Here is a 17,594-nt window from a genome sequence, read left to right as displayed (position 1 = left end):
TCCTGACCCATTTAAAACACCACTCACATGCTACCTACTCCTGAAGCCAAGATAAGGATGAGGAATGATGGAATAAGGGATGAGGGATTCTGAAAGGAAATTCTCTGATGCTGAAGGATTTGCTGGGGTGGGCAGGTGAGTTATATCTGGGAGAGAAATTAGAGCAGTGCCCCTGGGAAAGTAGGAGGTGGCACAAAGGCCCGGGGTACCTGGGGATAAGTGGACCATCAGAGAAGATAAGAGAAGGGACCCACTTTGCTAATACCTAGATATATGATATGCAGCTTAAAGGAACCTTATCCAACCTCTTCCTTCTCTAAGTGAGGACCTATAATGGCAAATAAAATTAGGATCTTTGGGGGTTTTTTTTTTTTAGTATTATCAAGTGCCTGATTGAATCCCGCCTTTATTAATCAAGAGTTTTTACTAGGAGTAAAGTACAGAAATAAAAGTTTCTTTAACTAGAAACAGTATGTGTATTTGTATTGTTAATGTGATTTAAAGATCTTTCTCACCAACTAAAGGGCCTGCCCTTTGTGGGAAACTTGATTAGGGGAGTTGTTTTGTAGGAGGATCCCAAGTACCTTTTGTTCTTTCTATTGAGGCACTAAGTCAAAGGGTTGAGATGCCCTCTGGCTCTAAAAAAAAGGTATAAATCTTCTGAGTTGAGGTTTTACTTTGGGGGCTTAGTTTTTGGTAAGAAGATGTGAGGGCCAAACGAGTACTCTGGAAAGCTCTAAGGAGTCCCTTGGCTTTGAGAACTCAGATGTCCTTCTTCCCTCACTGGTAATGATGGTCACACAGTTGGGATCCAATTGTCTGTTGAATTCAGGCAAGGGAAGCCAGGTCTGTTGATCTTTTGATTTCTCTATGTTTTCTTTGAAAATCAGAGTGCTGACTCCCTGAAGTAACTGAATGACATATGTACTTGGTTAAAAAAATGATACATGTGCTTGATTAAAGTGGTTGTTAACCCTTTGAAAGTTGCTTTCCTTTTACGAATGCAGATCTAAGAATCTGTTGTAGTGGGCCCCCTGTGTATGTTGGGGTGATTACTGATACAGGCCCAAAGGGGCTAAGTGATTTATGAGAAGCAGCATGTTATAGCTAATAGCACTAGCCTTGGAATCAAAAAGATCTGGGTTTTAATCCTACCTCAGACACCCACTAGCTGTGTGCCCTTGCTTTAAGCACTCTGGGCCTCTCTTCTGTCATCTATTAAATGAGGGGTGCACTCATGATGACCTCCAATGACTCTTCCAGCTGCAATACACACGATGACTCTACCATCTGCACTGCTTGGTTTGGACTCTACCATCATCATGCTCCCCCCATACTCACTTCCCAGAACAAATTCATCACCAGGAAACTCAAAGTTGCCAGAGATTGATTCAGCTCTCACATTTCCTCAATACTCTCAGTTGTTTCTGTCCCTCTGATAGGAGGGCTGGCAGAGCAAAAAACTATTACCAAACCCTCCCTTTAAAGAGAGCTCAAGGGCATGATCAACTCTTGATTTCCTATCAGTTGCACATCTTGGATCCCACTGAACCATCATTATGCTCCTGTGCCAGGTACAGGCACACTTTCCACTTTTCTCTTTCTGGCTTCCTTTTGTTCATTTTTTTCCCTCATTAGATCCATCCTTGAGGACGGAGACCGTCCTTTTCCTTATTTGTATCCCCAGTGTTTAGGACAGAACTTGACACATAGTTGTTTGTTCTTCATTCTCAAAGAGGACCATGACATCAAGGAGGTGATGGCATGACTGTTTTTTCTAAGGACCACAACACATAGTAGGCACTTAATAAATGTTTATTTTGTATTGGACAATACGGTATTACCCTATGGTCATGCTGGCATTAGCAAGAATTCCCTAGCAAAACTCACTTGGCAGAGGCAGGTTTCATTTAACCCTGATCTTATTATAAACCCTGTTTTCTTTCTCAGTTTTACTTGTATACCACCCTATGAAGGTATGCACAATTTCACTGAAAGTCCCAAGACACATCCTGCTGGTAAATTCATATGACATTAGAATACTAAAATGTATATTCAGGCATGAATCCTGTTTCTGTCATCTACCACACAAAGACAGCCCTGCAAAGAGAAGGGACCTCACTCTATTGGGCAGTTGGCAATGAGTAAAAGCTAGTGCATCCCCAAACCAAAACTCCCCAGAAGACAAAGTCATCAAAATCTGTCCCACTTGCTAATGGTTTCCTTTCTTAAACATATTTGCCCCTTTATCCATCATGTTGGCACCAGCACCTGCCTGCACCTTGTCTGAATGCTTGTATTGACATATGGGTGGCACAATAGACAGACTTCTGGATTTAGAGTAAGTAAGTTTTTGTTGTTATTCCATCATGTCTAACTCTATTCAGGTTTTCTTGGCAAAGATACTGGAGTGGTTTTCCATTGCCTTGTCCAGCTCAGGTTAACAGATGAGGAAACTGAGGCAAATAGGGTGAAATGACTTGCCCAGTTACATACAGCTAGGAAGTATCTGAGGCCAGATTTGAACTCAGGAAGATGAGTCTTCTGATTCCAGGCTGGGCAGTCTATCCACTGCCCCAGGATAGAAAAACTCAAAATTTAAATACTGTCTCAGACACTAATTGGTCGTGTAACTAGTTACTTAGACCAAGGTTACCAATGTTACATTAATGAGTGCAAGTTACTTCACCCTGTTTTCCTCAGTTTCCTCATCTGTAAAACAAGGGGTAGGATTTAATGGCACCTAAGATTCATCCCTATCAACTAAATTAGCGATTCTATGATTTTTGTTGATATACAATATACACTTATTCCACATTGTTTTGCTGCGATATACACTTATTAGCTGTGTGACCCAAAGCAAAGCAATTCATTTAACCTCTCTCAGACTCCAGTTCCTCACTGGTAAACAGGGGTAATAATAGCCCCTATTTCACAGGGTTGTTTTAAGGAACAAATAGATAACACGTCAAACACTTTGCAAACCTTAAGATACCATATAAATTCTATTATTTTTGTGCTTCCTTGAAACAGATTTGCCCCCCTATTGACCTTGAAGGACACATCTAGGATTTCCAAAAGCAGAGACCGGGAAACAAAGGAATTTCAGCCATAGGAAATGAGCAAAGGCATGAAGGGAAAAAATAACCCCCAAACACAGAGAGATGGGTGTATATGTATATGTGTATGAATATAGTACTTTGCAAATCTTAAAGCACTTTATAAATGCCAGCTGTCTTCAGCATTCTTCTCATCCCTACAGCATGGTACTAGTACCACTGGTACCACTACAGCGTGGTGAGACTGGTATGAGATAACATGGGAAATGGATGTATGTGTGTGTGTGTGTGTGTGTGTGTGTGTGTGTGTGTGTGTATAACATGGGTATGACACATGGGAAAAGTATCAGATTTTGGGAGGCATCTGAATTACAGACTAAGAAAAATTGGGACCTTCTTCAGTAAAAAGAGAAACCATTGATGAATTCTGAGTACAAAAGTGGGCACGATGAGATTCCAGGCTAAAATTTTAGGGGATTTTTTACCCTGAGGTCCATCAGCTCAAATATCCTTGTTTTTTGATATTTTGACATCTGCATTTTAAATATAAATGGGTCTCCTCTGTAATTTTATGTGTTTTTCATTTCATTTAATAATATTTACTCTGAGAAGTGATCCATTGACTACACTGCACTGCCAAAGTGGTCCATGGGCATAATAAAGGTTAAGAACCTGGGAGTAAATGGAATGACCCGAACTGTCACTTTCTAAGCTTTTTAAATATATGCATTCATTGAATAGGCTGAGCTGGAGATGGAAAGGAAAGAGTGGGGGTAAGAGAGGGGAAAGGTGGCTTGAGGCAAGAGGTACAGGGGAAGAAAGAAGCAGGGTGAGGACCCTATCAGTCAAGGACCAACTGGTGAATGAGACTCCCTGAACAGGCCGCTCCATGTGGTGAAATGGGAAATAAAGGGACATGGTCGATGAGGGCTGCCCTTGGGGGACAGGTCTCTACACAAGAAGGAGGCATCTGTGTGGTTTTTCAGAAGGGACAGTCAGAATCAGTGTGGTCTGGCCCTGGGCATTGTGCACAAAACTCATTTTCCCGCCCCTCACTAAACTAGTCTCAAAATCCCTTTTTCATACTTCCTTCACTATCTGTAGCTTCTCATTCAATGGATGTTTTCTTGTGCCTCCAAAAGAAAGGGGAAAGTGAAGCTTTCCTTTTTATATGTATACACTAATTGATCATTACATTTGTAAGCTATTCTGATCTCTCTTACATATTCTCTTGGGCCTTTCTAAAGAGGCAAAACAATCACTGAGGGGCAGGGGCTGGGGCTGGCCCTATTATTTCCAACTCTAAGGACCCCACACCAAGCTGAGCCATGCTCCCAGGCCTAGCCAGCAGGCATACACATGGCTCCCTTTGGATCCCATTAACCCTACTCCAGGATTGGGCTACAGGAAGATCATTGGGGAGTGAGGTGTGACCCTGCTTTTCTAGCCCCAGGACTCCCTCCCTCTTTCCTATTCAACCATGGCTGTCCAGGGAACTTTCAAACCCAGATGCTGGAATAGTAATAATGGCTACCTCAAAAAGAAAACACATGATTCCCACCCCCCAAGACAAAATTTACATACAGATAGGAATTAAGCCAGAGTAATAAAACAATACATCCCCTCTACCTGCCCCCAACTCTCACACATATAAAAATAATTCCCTGCCCAGAAATTTTTCTAGCAAAATAAGCTAAATTTCTCTTGGCATGGGAAGGAAGAAAAAAACATTTCATAAAACTTATTGAAATGCAAATGCCATTAGATCCTGCCTATTTCTAGGATGGCACACAGAGTAGTGAGTGAAACTTAGTGGAACAGTAGCCTAGTTCAGGATTCTGAAGCAAATGGTATGTCTCAAGGTTAGACAGGGAGGTCATGAGCTCAAACCCCAAAGGTGTATTACAGATTTTCAAATGTCAGAGCTTCCACCTCTCTTCCAATTGCAAGCTCTAAGGTTAAAAGGAGCATACCATGAAAAAATCCTCATTAAGGTAATGGCTTCTATGCAAGTCTATTAAATGTGCTCTCTCTTTTTTCCCCCTGCTGCATCAAAACTACGGCCAGTCTTTCTAGTGTCACTGGTGAAACCCCGCTGTTTGAAAAGTACAACCACTGGGGTGAGGTGTTGGAGGCAACAAGGGGCCTCCAGCATTGTTTAGAAAACCTCCTTGATGCATTGTTTGCAGTGTGTGTGTGTGTGTGTGTGTGTGTGTGTGTGTGTGTGTGAGAGAGAGAGAGAGAGAGAGAGAGAGAGAGAGAGAGAGAGAGAGAGAGAGAGAGAGAGAGAGAGAGAGAGAGACAGAGAGAGAGAGAGAGAGACAGAGAGAGACAGAGAGAGACAGAGAGAGACAGAGAGAGACACCGAGAGAGACAGAAAGAGAGATGAGAAGTATTTGTCTTTTAAGCTTCTTCTATGTGCTAGGGAAGGAAGGAAGGAAGGAAGGAAGGAAGGAAGGAAGGAAGGAAGGAAGGAAGGAAGGAAGGAAGGAAGGAAGGAAGGAAGGAAGGAAGGAAGGAAGGAAGGAAGGAAGGAAGAGAGGGAGGGAGGGAGGGAGGGAGGAAGGAAGGAAGGAAGGAAGGAAGGAAGGAAGGAAGGAAGGAAGGAAGGAAGGAAGGAAGGAAGGAAGGAAGGAGGGAAGGAAGGAGGGAAGGAAGGAAGGAAGGAAGGAAGGAAGGAGGGAAGGAAGGAAGGAGGGGAGGGAGAAAAAGAAAGACAAAGGAAGAAAGTAAAAAAAGAGAAACAGAGAGAGGGGGAGAGAAACAGAAAGAAAAGAGAATAGAAGGGAGGGAGAGACAGAGAAAGAGAGATTCAACAACTCTGGTGAAGGAGGGTCAATAATTCAGCTCTAGAAAACACTTTTTGATATTCAGTAAGTCGAGACTATTAAATGTTTTCAGCTTTCCAAAGGGTGTTATCAAGACATCAGAGTCAAGCAGGATTCACAACTCCAAAACGTAATGAATTCAATCCTCGGACTTCATTATTAAATGGTTCACAAGAAAGTTGTTACAAAAGGTCTTGAGCCTTGACTGGCAACACAAGACACTTCTTATCATCCTCTCTGGAACCTGCAAGCTCTAGCATGGGGAAATGAGGGTATGCTGGCATGAAGAAGAGAATGGATAATAACCTAACTCTCACCTCCTCCAAATCAGAGGCTAAAGGAAAATTGGCCACAGCTCACATCAATCAGTAAGCATTTCTTAGCACCTACTATGTGCCAAGCTTTGTGCACAGTTGCCCCCCTTGGACTAATAATCAGAATGTAAAGCTGGAAGGGACATTTAATTTCATCTAATTCAACCCCATTTTACAGAAGAAACTGATATACAGGGAGGATCAAATGTCTTGTCCAAGGTCACAAAGTAACCCCGATCTGAGGACTGAAAGGCAAGTTATTAATACAGGATGTTCCAAAAGTTGAAACACTCTGTGTATTTATCCATAGCTGGATCAAAAAGAATTCTAGAAGACTGTGTCCATTCAATTCCACTGACATTTACTATGTGATGGGTGTGGAGGTACAAAGACAAAAGTCCCAGCCCTTAAGAAGCTTCCATTCTTCCAGACAATTGTGACTAAAGCCTTGCTCTACTTCCGTGCAGTCAATCCGCTATCAAAACAAGCTACAGAAAGAAGGTCCATGCCAGTTCTTTCCCACACAATAAACCAAAAAATGAGGGATGAAAAAATACAATGAGCCTGTGGCTGTCTACCAAGAGACAAAGTCCTTAAGGATACAGATGGAAGAATTACATTCATTCTGGATATTATGCAATGACATCAACAGGACTATTCATGGGAAAGAATCAAATCACCTTTTTGTGTGTATGTGTGTCCTCAACACAATTTTAGGCACATGGGTAGTGATAGTCTGTTAGTAAAGTGTACAAAAGAACAATTTTATTTTGATTCATCTAAAGAATCAATTTCAGATCCTACTATGGATTGCATTGTAGATTCTTTGTGAGCAGAGATTGTGTCCGCTACTTTAATTGTTGAATACAAAATAAGATAAAATGATCTTGTGTTTATTGTATACCTACCTACATTTGTATATGCTATCTTCTCAAATGGATAGTAAGATCCTTATTCTTTGTACGTCCAATATCTATCAATGCTTACCATATAGGAAGCACATATTATATGTTGATTAACTGATCAGTGCTTGAGCCCACTGCTGGACATACTCTAGATATTCAATAAACAATTATGAAGTAATTTGAGCTAGTTTTTGTTTTATGATCCATTTGAAAAATATAGCCAATTGTCTCTAGGTTTTATTATTGCTGGGTTATAGTTAAGTTAGGGTGGGGTGGGGATGAGCAGTGGAGAAGCCCTATTTCTTTAGAGAACTCCATTATAAGAATCAAATGTAGACCCTGGCAGGCTTCCCTCTCAGTTCCCATCGCTACCTGTTCTGTTCCTTCTTTTCTCCTCTCCCAAAGTCAGCTTTGTAGAAGTTATGAGTCACTCCATTCTCACTAAACCTCTTCTCTTATTTATGGTCTTATAAGAAGAGATAACTGGGAACTTACCGCTCAGTTATGACTGTAAAAGTGAGAAAGTAGAAAAACTGTAACATATTAGTCACCAGGCCTTCTCCCTGAGCGGCTGATTTTACTGACGAGAAAACAAGCTTTGACTCCTGTTAGCTCTGTGGTGCCCAGACAAGGATGGTAGAGTGTTAAGGCATCCATTCCAACTCATACCCCAGGCATTCTGCCCAAATTGATGATCAGTCAGTGTGAGGACAGTGTCTCTGTGTGTGAAATGCTCATCCCTATAAAGAAAATTCATTTTACCAAGGTACTGAGACTTCATTGAGTAACTTGTTATCCAAGAATTTTACGAATAACAATTCATTATTTTAAGTGCTCCAATAAATCCTGGTGAATGAACAGATGAATCTTTTTGCTCTTTGATAAAGTAGATAAAAAACAAAGAGAAAAGAGACTTTTTTACACTTAGTATTAGGAAAGCTTGGAATTTATTTTCAATTATTTTTTCAAAAATCTGTAGACCGGGCAGAGGGGTTGAAATAAATGCTTTGCAGTGACTAGCACACAGTAGATTCTCAAGAAGTATTTGTAAATGAATAAAAATGAATTAAAGTGCTAATTAAGGTAAGCAAATTTTAAAATGCAGAAACTTCAAAATATTAAAATTAACTATATAAATAAGGTAGAAGTAAATTTATTGAAGATTTTAGGTAATTAGGGAATACTCTGGTAACAATTCAAAAAGTATCATTTCTAGGAATGTCATGCTTTAATGAGATCTTTATTCCATCAATTGTAATAAACTTAGCTAAGGTTATTGGGAATATGATTGTATCAGATTCAGTACTTTTTCACAATAAAAAAATCATAGATCCAGACACAGAAGTGATTTCAGAAATAATCTAGACTACTGCCAGATCCCATCTATAAAATTTCTAAGAAGTGGTTTTCCAATCTCTTTTTGGTGACTCCTACTGAAAAGGAACTCACTACTTCTCAAGGCAGCATGTTTCATTTAGGGAAAGGTGTAAGGATTTTATTCTGGTATTTAACCGAAAGTTTTCTCTCTATAATGTACTATTCCTAGTCCTGCCCCATGGAGGAAAGAATAACAAGGATGATATCTCCACCACTTATTAAATGACCTTTGGCAATGCACAATAGTAATCACTTGTAACACCAAGATGAAATGTGCCCTTGCCCTCAAGGAATGTACAATCTAATGGAGGGCAATAAGACAAATACAAAAAACTAAGATACAAGTTATGTGTAACTCATGTCAGAGGCTCCCTCCTGGAACAAAGGGCCTAGATACCCATACAAAGGGAATCTCTACTTTTTCCCTCATGCATATATAAATTACTATCCTGAGAACATTGACATATGGCATTGGTGCTCCTCCCAAAGGGAGTCATCAGCTCCCCTTAAAAGCAATTATACTCACAAGGCTCAAATCACAAAACAGGCAATAATTAAAAGACACTAAAAAGGAATTACATTTTAGCTCATAGAGTCAAGAGAACCTTTCCTTAACCACAAATGGGCCACTTATCCATAGGGACCTGTATGTTGCTTTTTATACTGGGTTGGGCCACATCAAGGATTAGAGGCGAAGGTCTGATCCTCTAAGATAGCATATTCATCTGAAGTCACTTTGTCTGAGCATCTGTTCTGCTTGTAGGTCTCCTCTAGGGACTGCTCCTTCACTGGACTTCACTGCCTTGCTGTAGCTCCACAAGCAGGCATTATGGGTCTTGACACCTTTTCTCCCCTCCTAGTCCTCTCTCTAATGGCATTATACATATCTGCTTTGCTGCTATCCACAGTTTAGTTCTCCTTCAACAGAAGGCATTCATTACCTCCTTTCCAGGTGAGCATTCTTTTAGCAGTAAACCTGTGTAGAGCTTACTCTACCACCTTTGCAGAAAGAGCTAAGCTCTTTTACCCTTCTGGTATTTTTAACTTTTCTTCTTTTATTTTTTTCTCTTCTAAAAGAGAGTAGTTCTATGACAAAATTGTTACTTTCTTTTTCCCTGGTTTTGGGGAGAGGGGGCACCTAGGTACAATGCAAGACAAAAATTGTCTCCAGACCTGGAATTTCAATGATGCAGCGGACTCCTGATGAGGAAACTTCCTCTGCCAATGTAGATCAGAAATCTTTCCATAACTTAAAACATGAGAGTTTTGCCTGAGGCACTGAGAGGTTAAGTGATTTGCCAGGATCACATAGTCAAAAACTATCAGGAAAACCTTGAACCCAGGTCTTGCTGTCACTAAGATCAATTCTCTATCACTACAAATAGTATTCCTCTTTTAATGCCATCAAAATCTAATCAGCTTTATAGATAATCATAGCAGATCTTATATATGCAGTCCATCATGACTTCCAGGTCTTTTTCCTATAAAGTGAATTCTAGTAAGATCTGTCCCTACTCTATGCTTGGCAATTTAATTTCTGAACATGAAACCTGAAAGTTTGCATGTTATTTTTAACATTTCAGAGTGCTTTTCTATCTATGATCAAATTATGTCTTCATAAAATCCTTTAAATAAGTGAAACAGGAGTTAATCCCATTTGAGATGGGCAAAACTGAGGCCCAACAAAGGTGTATAAATTGCTCAGATTAATTCTGTTAGATGATGGCAGAGCTAACCTGGAATTGAGAGCTAGCTTTCTGATTCCATAGGTAGTATTCTTCCCACAAATATATATCATTATATTTTTCTATTTCTAGAAAATAGTTTCAATCCATCCTTCCACATTTAAGACCAAAATTACTGGTAAAGAAAATGAAATATAAAAAGTACAGTCTGGTATATTGAGCACTGGAATACAAATCTCAAAATTCATGTTCTGGCTAAATCATTCACCTCTAAAATCTAATAGTGACAGCAAGCAGTATAAAGAGAGCTGAATTGGAAGTCAGGAGATCTGAATTCAGATCACAACATTAGCCCTTACTGCCTGAACCTGGGCAAAGTCGCAAACTCTCTGAACCTCAAAAAGTGATGTCCTCATCTGAAAAGTGATAGGTTTTGGCTACATGCCCTTGAAGGTCTTGTCTAGCTCTAAAATCTATAATCCCATGGCCTCACTATGGTGTTGTGAATCTAGAACTAAACAGAAGATATAAAAAAATTCAAGGCATAAGGAATAAAATAATTGTACTGTATATCAATTGCTTATCAACAAGGAAGACAAGAAGCTGTTGCTCCATGCTATGTCTGAGTCATACTATATGAGCTCAGGCAAACTTCAATTTTGTTCTAGCGAGATACTGTTATCCAGTTACTGTGGCATAAACAGGTGCCATGTGAATTATTCCATTTACTTCATCCACCATCCTCCCTCAGAAAAAATGCCAAGAACAAAGTTGGAGTTTTCATTCACAGACCTTTTACCCTTCTAGTCAGAAGTGCTGGTTTCACATAATGAATGGCTTTTCATATCATTCTTGAGTGCTGGGTGGTCTCTCACAAAATATGCTAACAAAATGAGACCGAGTCTAGAGACCTGTCATTCCTGTCCGAGCAGGTGGCAAGTCCCAGAAGATCAGAAACAGGCCATTGTCCTTCTGACATTAGACTGTCAAAGCCCATTTCCTATAGCTCCATAGATGGGGTGGCAAAGGTTAGGACATGACTATTGGAAATGGGACTAAAGGGGTGGAGCCAATATGGTAGAGTAAAAGCAGGAAATAGAGCTAAAAAGAGGCTATCCTTTGCAGTTTGAAAGATTAGTTATAGGAAGAACAAAAAAGAACTAATTTTTATACAGTTATGTAATAATAAATTTCTGAAGAGGGATTTATAGTTAGAGAACTTAGCTTCAAATCTTAGCCATCACTTACTAACTATATACCTGTCAGCCAATCCCTTAATCTTTCTGGGCCTCAGTTTCTAAGAGTTAGACCAGGTGACCTCTGTGGTCCATTCCAGCTATAGGTCAAGTTTTTGCCATTCGCCTTGTCAATGCTGCACCCTCTAAACCAGACGTCCTGAGACCATCCCTTGGACAAGTTAAACTATTGAGTTTGAATCTCCTGCCCTGGAAGCCCACTGTCCTTACTGGGAACAGTCTACTCTCTTTAGGCATCCCCAAATCCAACCATGATTCATGACATTCTTCTAGACATTCTCCCTCAGAACTATTTGCTTCTATCCTACATTTTCCATTTCTTGCACTGAGATGACTAGTCAAATCAACATTTCTATATTTATCTATAAAGTATTTCAACTGAGTGCCCTACTGTTTCATTCACCATCTCTGTGACTTCCCTAGGTCCCCACTGTCTTATAGGTGTATCTTCCCCCATTAGAATGTAAGTTCCTTGAGATCAAGAACTAAACTTCTGCATTTTCTCACTTGGTTAACTATATACCCATCATTTAGCACAGAGTCTGGCAAATCATAATTCCTCAAATACTTTTCAATTCACACATTCATTCATTCATTTTCTATGACTTCAATAATCTATTAAGAGGCTTAACATATAGTTATATATATATATATGTGTGTGTGTGTGTGTGTGTGTGTGTATAAAGCTCAAGAGTTCAAATAAATATCCTTCAATACTTTTCTGCCTTACAATCTCAATACTCACATTGATACAGTGTCTCAAGGATTATGAAACACTTTCTTCATATAACCTCCTATGAAGTAGATTCTAAGTGTAATATCATCTTCATTTTATAGCCAAGCAAACTGCATCTTAGAGAAGTCAAAAGACTTGTCCATAGTTACTGAGCTAGTAAATGTTGGAGTTGGGATTTGAACTCAGTTCTTCTGGTTGTAGGTCAAACGCTCTTGTCTTCATCTCTAACATGAATCACAGGGTTTTAGAACTGAAAAAAGACTAACCCTACTCTCTCATTTTAGAGATGGGGAAATTGAGAAGCAAAAAAATGAAATGACTTGCCTAAGGTCACAGAGCTACTTAGTGGGATTTCTCCTCACTTCCAACCCAATGTTGTTCTCATATTGTCTGTGAATTCTTTTTTAATCAAGCCTAACAATAAATATTAGAAATCCCTAACAAACAATTATACTTTTTCATTTCTTTAACATTTTTATTTGAAAGTTTCTTCATATTTAATGGGTAAAATTGGAATCACTTATAATCTACCTAACAGAAACAATGAGTCATCTAAAGTTGGTGCCTGCGAGGATTCATTGGCAGACATTTGTACTTTTGTTTCCATTTTCCCCTATTTCACCCACACAGGGCATTGGTAGCAAATATGCATTTTTTTTCTTTTATTGTTTCTTTTCCCTTTGTGTGAAGATGGGAGAAGCAGAAGAGAGGAGAGGGAAGAGAAGGGAACTGATGTATATAAAAAGAGTTTAGAATATGGTAATGGTAGAAGAGCTCACTGTTGGGTTTCATTTCCACCATTTCTCATGATATGCTAAACCCAAGACATGGGTGGTGATTGGAGAAAAGCAGGGAGTCAGTTTCCCAGGAGACAGTATGGCTCAGTGAATGATACTACTGAAAGAAGAAAAAAAGAAAGATGGAGGAGGACAGCATGAAGGGTAAGGAAAGAAGAAGAGATGGGATGAAGAATGTCCAAAGAACAAAAGCGATGACTTTGGCCTTTGGGCTAGTGGATAAACATTCCCAAGGCAAATGGAGCAAGGAGAGATAATATCTTGGCTGTAGCATTATAGAGCCTAAAAGGCAATTTGAATAGAAATACTGATGGTACCTTTACTAAAGTTTCCAGCCCTCCATTCCATCTTTAGAAAGATTCAGTCAATACTATTATTAGTGCCATAAATATATGTAAGAACTTGATATCCAAATTATTCTGGGAATAAGGAAGATGATATATTTTATAATTTCTACCCTGAATATTTTTGTATGTTTTTATAAGCCTAGCAGATGGAGAACTGAATACCCTAAACATGTGCTAACTTCAGAAGTTTCCTAAGTTATCTGGACTGAGGCAATGGGGGCCATACAGGTTATTAATTATTAAGAATCCCCACAATACAAGCTTGGCCCATCATGCTAGATGATACTTTCTGATGAATTGGGTCACATTTTGAAAAGCAAGATTTATCCTAGAGCAGACTCAGGGACACCAAGAATTAGAAACAAAATGGTGGCACAAAAGAGAAGAAACATCACAATGAATTAAATGTTATCTCTCCCACTGATATAAGACTCTTGTGTCCTTTGATGTTAGAATACATATCAACACTTTAAAAATGCCTATCACTTCTGTCCCCTCCCAGCCACATCTTGGCCACCTACTCAGTGGCCATATGCCTTCTGTCAAGAAACTATGCAATTAGCTCTTCAAAAGCCTCATGTTATTTCTGTGAATTAGATCTAGAAATAAGTACATTATAAATCTCCTGAGTTCAGAAATATTTCATTTTGACATTATTAATAATAATACATAATTTGTCTTTGATTTCAATTGCTACAACTTTTTTCAGAGATTATCTTTTTCCTAGTATCCATATGAGGTAAATACTCAGATGTTATTACCTCAATTTTACAGAAAGTACAAAGACAGCAGGGTTACATAACTCAATCAAGGTCATAAAATGTTTCAGCTGCTGAACTGGAAATAGCTCAGTTCCTGACTCCCAGCTGAGCTATCCATCCACAAAGTTACTATGCTTGTCCTTCTACTCTTCATTGATATTTATTAACTCACTTTGCAAAACAATGACAAACTAAAAAGGCCACACACTTTTCTGGTCCATAGCCTTAGACTCTTCTTGATAATGTAAATGAACTTCTGTTCAATGCTCTGCTTTCAGGTTGGCATTTTACTCTGTTTACCAAAACATTTTTGTTGATCTTAGCCACCATGATTCATGGCAAAGGTAATTTTCAAGGTAACCAAGACAAAAACACTTTGAAATTCATTGGTGTTTTTTTTCTAAGAAACAATCATTTGCTAAAAATTCAATATTGCAGGGCTTATCAAGGCATCACCTATCACAGCTCTTGGCCCAAATCCATGAACTAAGTCTCCTATTTGAACCACACTGTACCTCTGCGGGAGAGCTTCTGCAAGACGGCCCTTAGATGCTCAAGAACTGGGGGTGAAACTTCATATTGATATATGTCTATCACAGGCCCCTGCTGGCATCTTCCAAACACTCCATCTGTAGGGAAAAAGGAGGTGGCAAAGGGAAGGGAGAAAGAGAAAAAGACATTTCATTTACTGAAAGGAAGAAATATAAACCTACACATGCATTCTATCTAATTATAGACAGTAATAAGGCTTTGGAATGTGACTTTAAAAAGTCATCAAAGAACAATTAGCATTCTGAATTAGGAGACTCTTTAAAAATAAAATAATACAATAATGTGTCATGGAAAGTATGAAGTTGGAAGAGAAAATACAACTTACTAATGCATTAAGATTTGATTTTTTTTTAAACTCCCACCTTCATTTTGCTTTCCTTCTTCCTTTCCCCATTCTTTGTCTAATTTCCTTTCTCTGGCTTTCCTTTTTTTTTAATATGAGTTTTCACTTCTGACAATTTGGTGACCAAAGAAAGAAAGAAAGAAAGAAAGAAAGAAAGAAAGAAAGAAAGAAAGAAAGAAAGAAAGAAAGGAAAAAGTAATGCCATCCAGTGCCTGCATCTCAAATGAAAAGCCGAGCACCCAGAAAATATAAATATTAATTTGCAGAAGCCAAGAGGATTTGTTGAAATATTTTTAATGCATACACTGTGTGTTAGGCTCTAGTAAGTGAGGGCTGAATCAGTAATGGCCAGTGAAGGCTTATTCAAGTAGGCTTTCTAATGAATGCAATAAAAGAGAGCTGCTCACAGAACAATGAGATATTAATGGGGCCTAATTTATTTAGCTCTATTCCATTTGTCTAAAATGACAGACTCTTCTCATCAACGTCCTTTCAAACCACACCTTCTAATTAATTTAGGCCCTAATTAGTCTTTATTTGGTGAATTGTTCATTTGGAGACAAGCTTCCTGTGGGGGGTTCAAACATTCAAATTACCTTCCTTTCTTGCACACAAAAGGCTAATTCAGAGACTAGGTGCTTCACACACAGTGCGGCCATCTGCAGTTTTAGGTCTTGGGGAGGAAGGGAGGGGGAAAAATGGTTTCCTTTTATTGTTCACCCTAGTTTTACTACATACAGTGGAGCCAAAGAAAGCCATTCAAATGCAACAAGTTTAATTAGCAGAAACACATTCTGCCTAGTGCCAGGTTGACTCAGTAATTACTGGTCTGATATCACATATATGCTTCAGACCAAGGCTCCATCTGATTAGCAGAAAATAGCCTTAAGTACTGCAAGCATCTTATTGATTTCTATGGGACTTTGCGGAGTCTAAAGAATATGGGAAGACAACTGGCCCAGCTGCTCAAAGAAGGCAGACAATGGTCATGAAATAGAAGATAAACCTAGCGCCATTTCCTTTTTCCGTGCTGGGTTACACGGCATTGTGCAATTCATACAAGTGCCTCATTGAAATTAATGCAACTGCTAAATAAAAATAGCATATTTGCCAATAGTACTTTGAGAGAGAGAGAGAGAGAGAGAGAGAGAGAGAGCAGGACCTATTTTTTTTCCCATCTCCTAGTGAGCTGCAGAACCTGATGAGCAAGAATATACAAAATTATTTTCTTAGTTGGGTTCCTTCTCCATCCCACCCTTTGTATGGGAAAGAGTTGATCTACAGGTGTGTTTAAATATATGCATGCATGTTCTTGTTAGAAACAACTTAAATTGCATCAAAATATTTGAACTTATTTTCCCAGATAAGATAAGAACTGATGATTATATAATGTTTAGGCTTTCAAAAACAGTTTTTCTTTGTAATTACCATCAAAAACTTACTCTGTGAAGCACCTTTCAATTTAAACCAGTCTGCCCTAGTGATCCAGCCACATCTTTAAGCCTGGTGCCACATAGGCCAGCCTAGAAACTGGATCAAAATTACAATGTATATACAATGTACAATAGTCATAGGATGAATCAGAGCAACAATGTTGTTTTAAACAAAGAAAAAAAGGGGGAAAGACATGGGGCCACCATTTTGAAAGAAGTTCCCTCATCCCATATAAGAATCTTTTTCAAAGAAAATATATTCCAAACCATCACAATTTGCCTACCAAAACATATGAAGTATTTGATAACTAATTCACCACTGTTCTTTTCTACAACTTGGATTACACCACTTTATCCATGATTGCTCTGTGTAATACAATGAATATTTCCAGGAGAGGGAAGATTATTGGATTTCTAATAACTCTCTGCTAAAGCATGAGTGGGGAAGTAAGAGAGGTGGCTCAGTGGACAGAGTGCTGGAACTGGAGTCAGGAAGAACCAAGTTCAAATTTGGCCTTAGACATTTACTAGCTGTGTGACTCTAGGAAAGTCACTTAACTTGTTTGCTTTAATCCACTGGAGAAGGAAATGACAAACAACTCTACTATCTTTGCCAAGAAAACCCTGTGGACACTAATCATCCATGGAGTCGCAAAGAATTGGTCATGACCAAACAAAACAACTACAACAAAGATGAATGGAAAAATATCGCACATTTTTCATTCTTTAAAAGTAAAATGTGTAACAAAAAAGAAGTTGATGAAGCAGATCAGCATTAGAGAAACAGTAATTCTCAAATGAATGTCATCAATTTCATGAGGTCTGCCATGAAATTTTGGGTTGTTATGCTCTTCCAGGGCTAGGAATTAGGATAAAGTGATTTCATTTGTGTAGAAAAATCTTCTGGTTATTCTAATCCCCTAAATGATATTATCATTTACCCATTCTCCTGTGCCTGAAAACTTCATTTTTTCTCTGACTTTTCCTTCTCTTTCACCTCTCACATGCAATCACTTGCCAAGTCCTATAGATTCCAGTTCCTAAAATATCTCATATCTGTTCACTAACCAATTCTCATTGCTATCACCCTAGTAAATACCATCTTTATCATGTCCCCATAGTCAATAGCCTCTACCAATGCAGGTCAGTACCTTTTCTGCAACATATGGTCAAAGCGCTGCCTAGAGACCTGAGAAGTTGA

General features: G+C 38.9%; 1 protein-coding gene across 1 annotated transcript in view; it reads right to left on the bottom strand.

The window, feature by feature from the left end:
- PTPRN2 (protein tyrosine phosphatase receptor type N2) overlaps positions 1 to 17,594 on the bottom strand; it is a 1,540,415-nt gene that overhangs the window by 1,082,097 nt on the left and 440,724 nt on the right. Inside the window, exon 3 of the mRNA XM_072652081.1 lies at positions 14,581 to 14,694. Coding sequence (XP_072508182.1) covers positions 14,581 to 14,694 — 114 coding nt within the window. The remainder of the gene's footprint in view (positions 1 to 14,580; positions 14,695 to 17,594) is intronic.

Source organism: Notamacropus eugenii, chromosome 3, assembly GCF_028372415.1.
Source record: "Notamacropus eugenii isolate mMacEug1 chromosome 3, mMacEug1.pri_v2, whole genome shotgun sequence".
Classification (NCBI taxonomy): domain Eukaryota; kingdom Metazoa; phylum Chordata; class Mammalia; order Diprotodontia; family Macropodidae; genus Notamacropus; species Notamacropus eugenii.
This window is presented reverse-complemented; position numbering and strand designations above follow the sequence as displayed.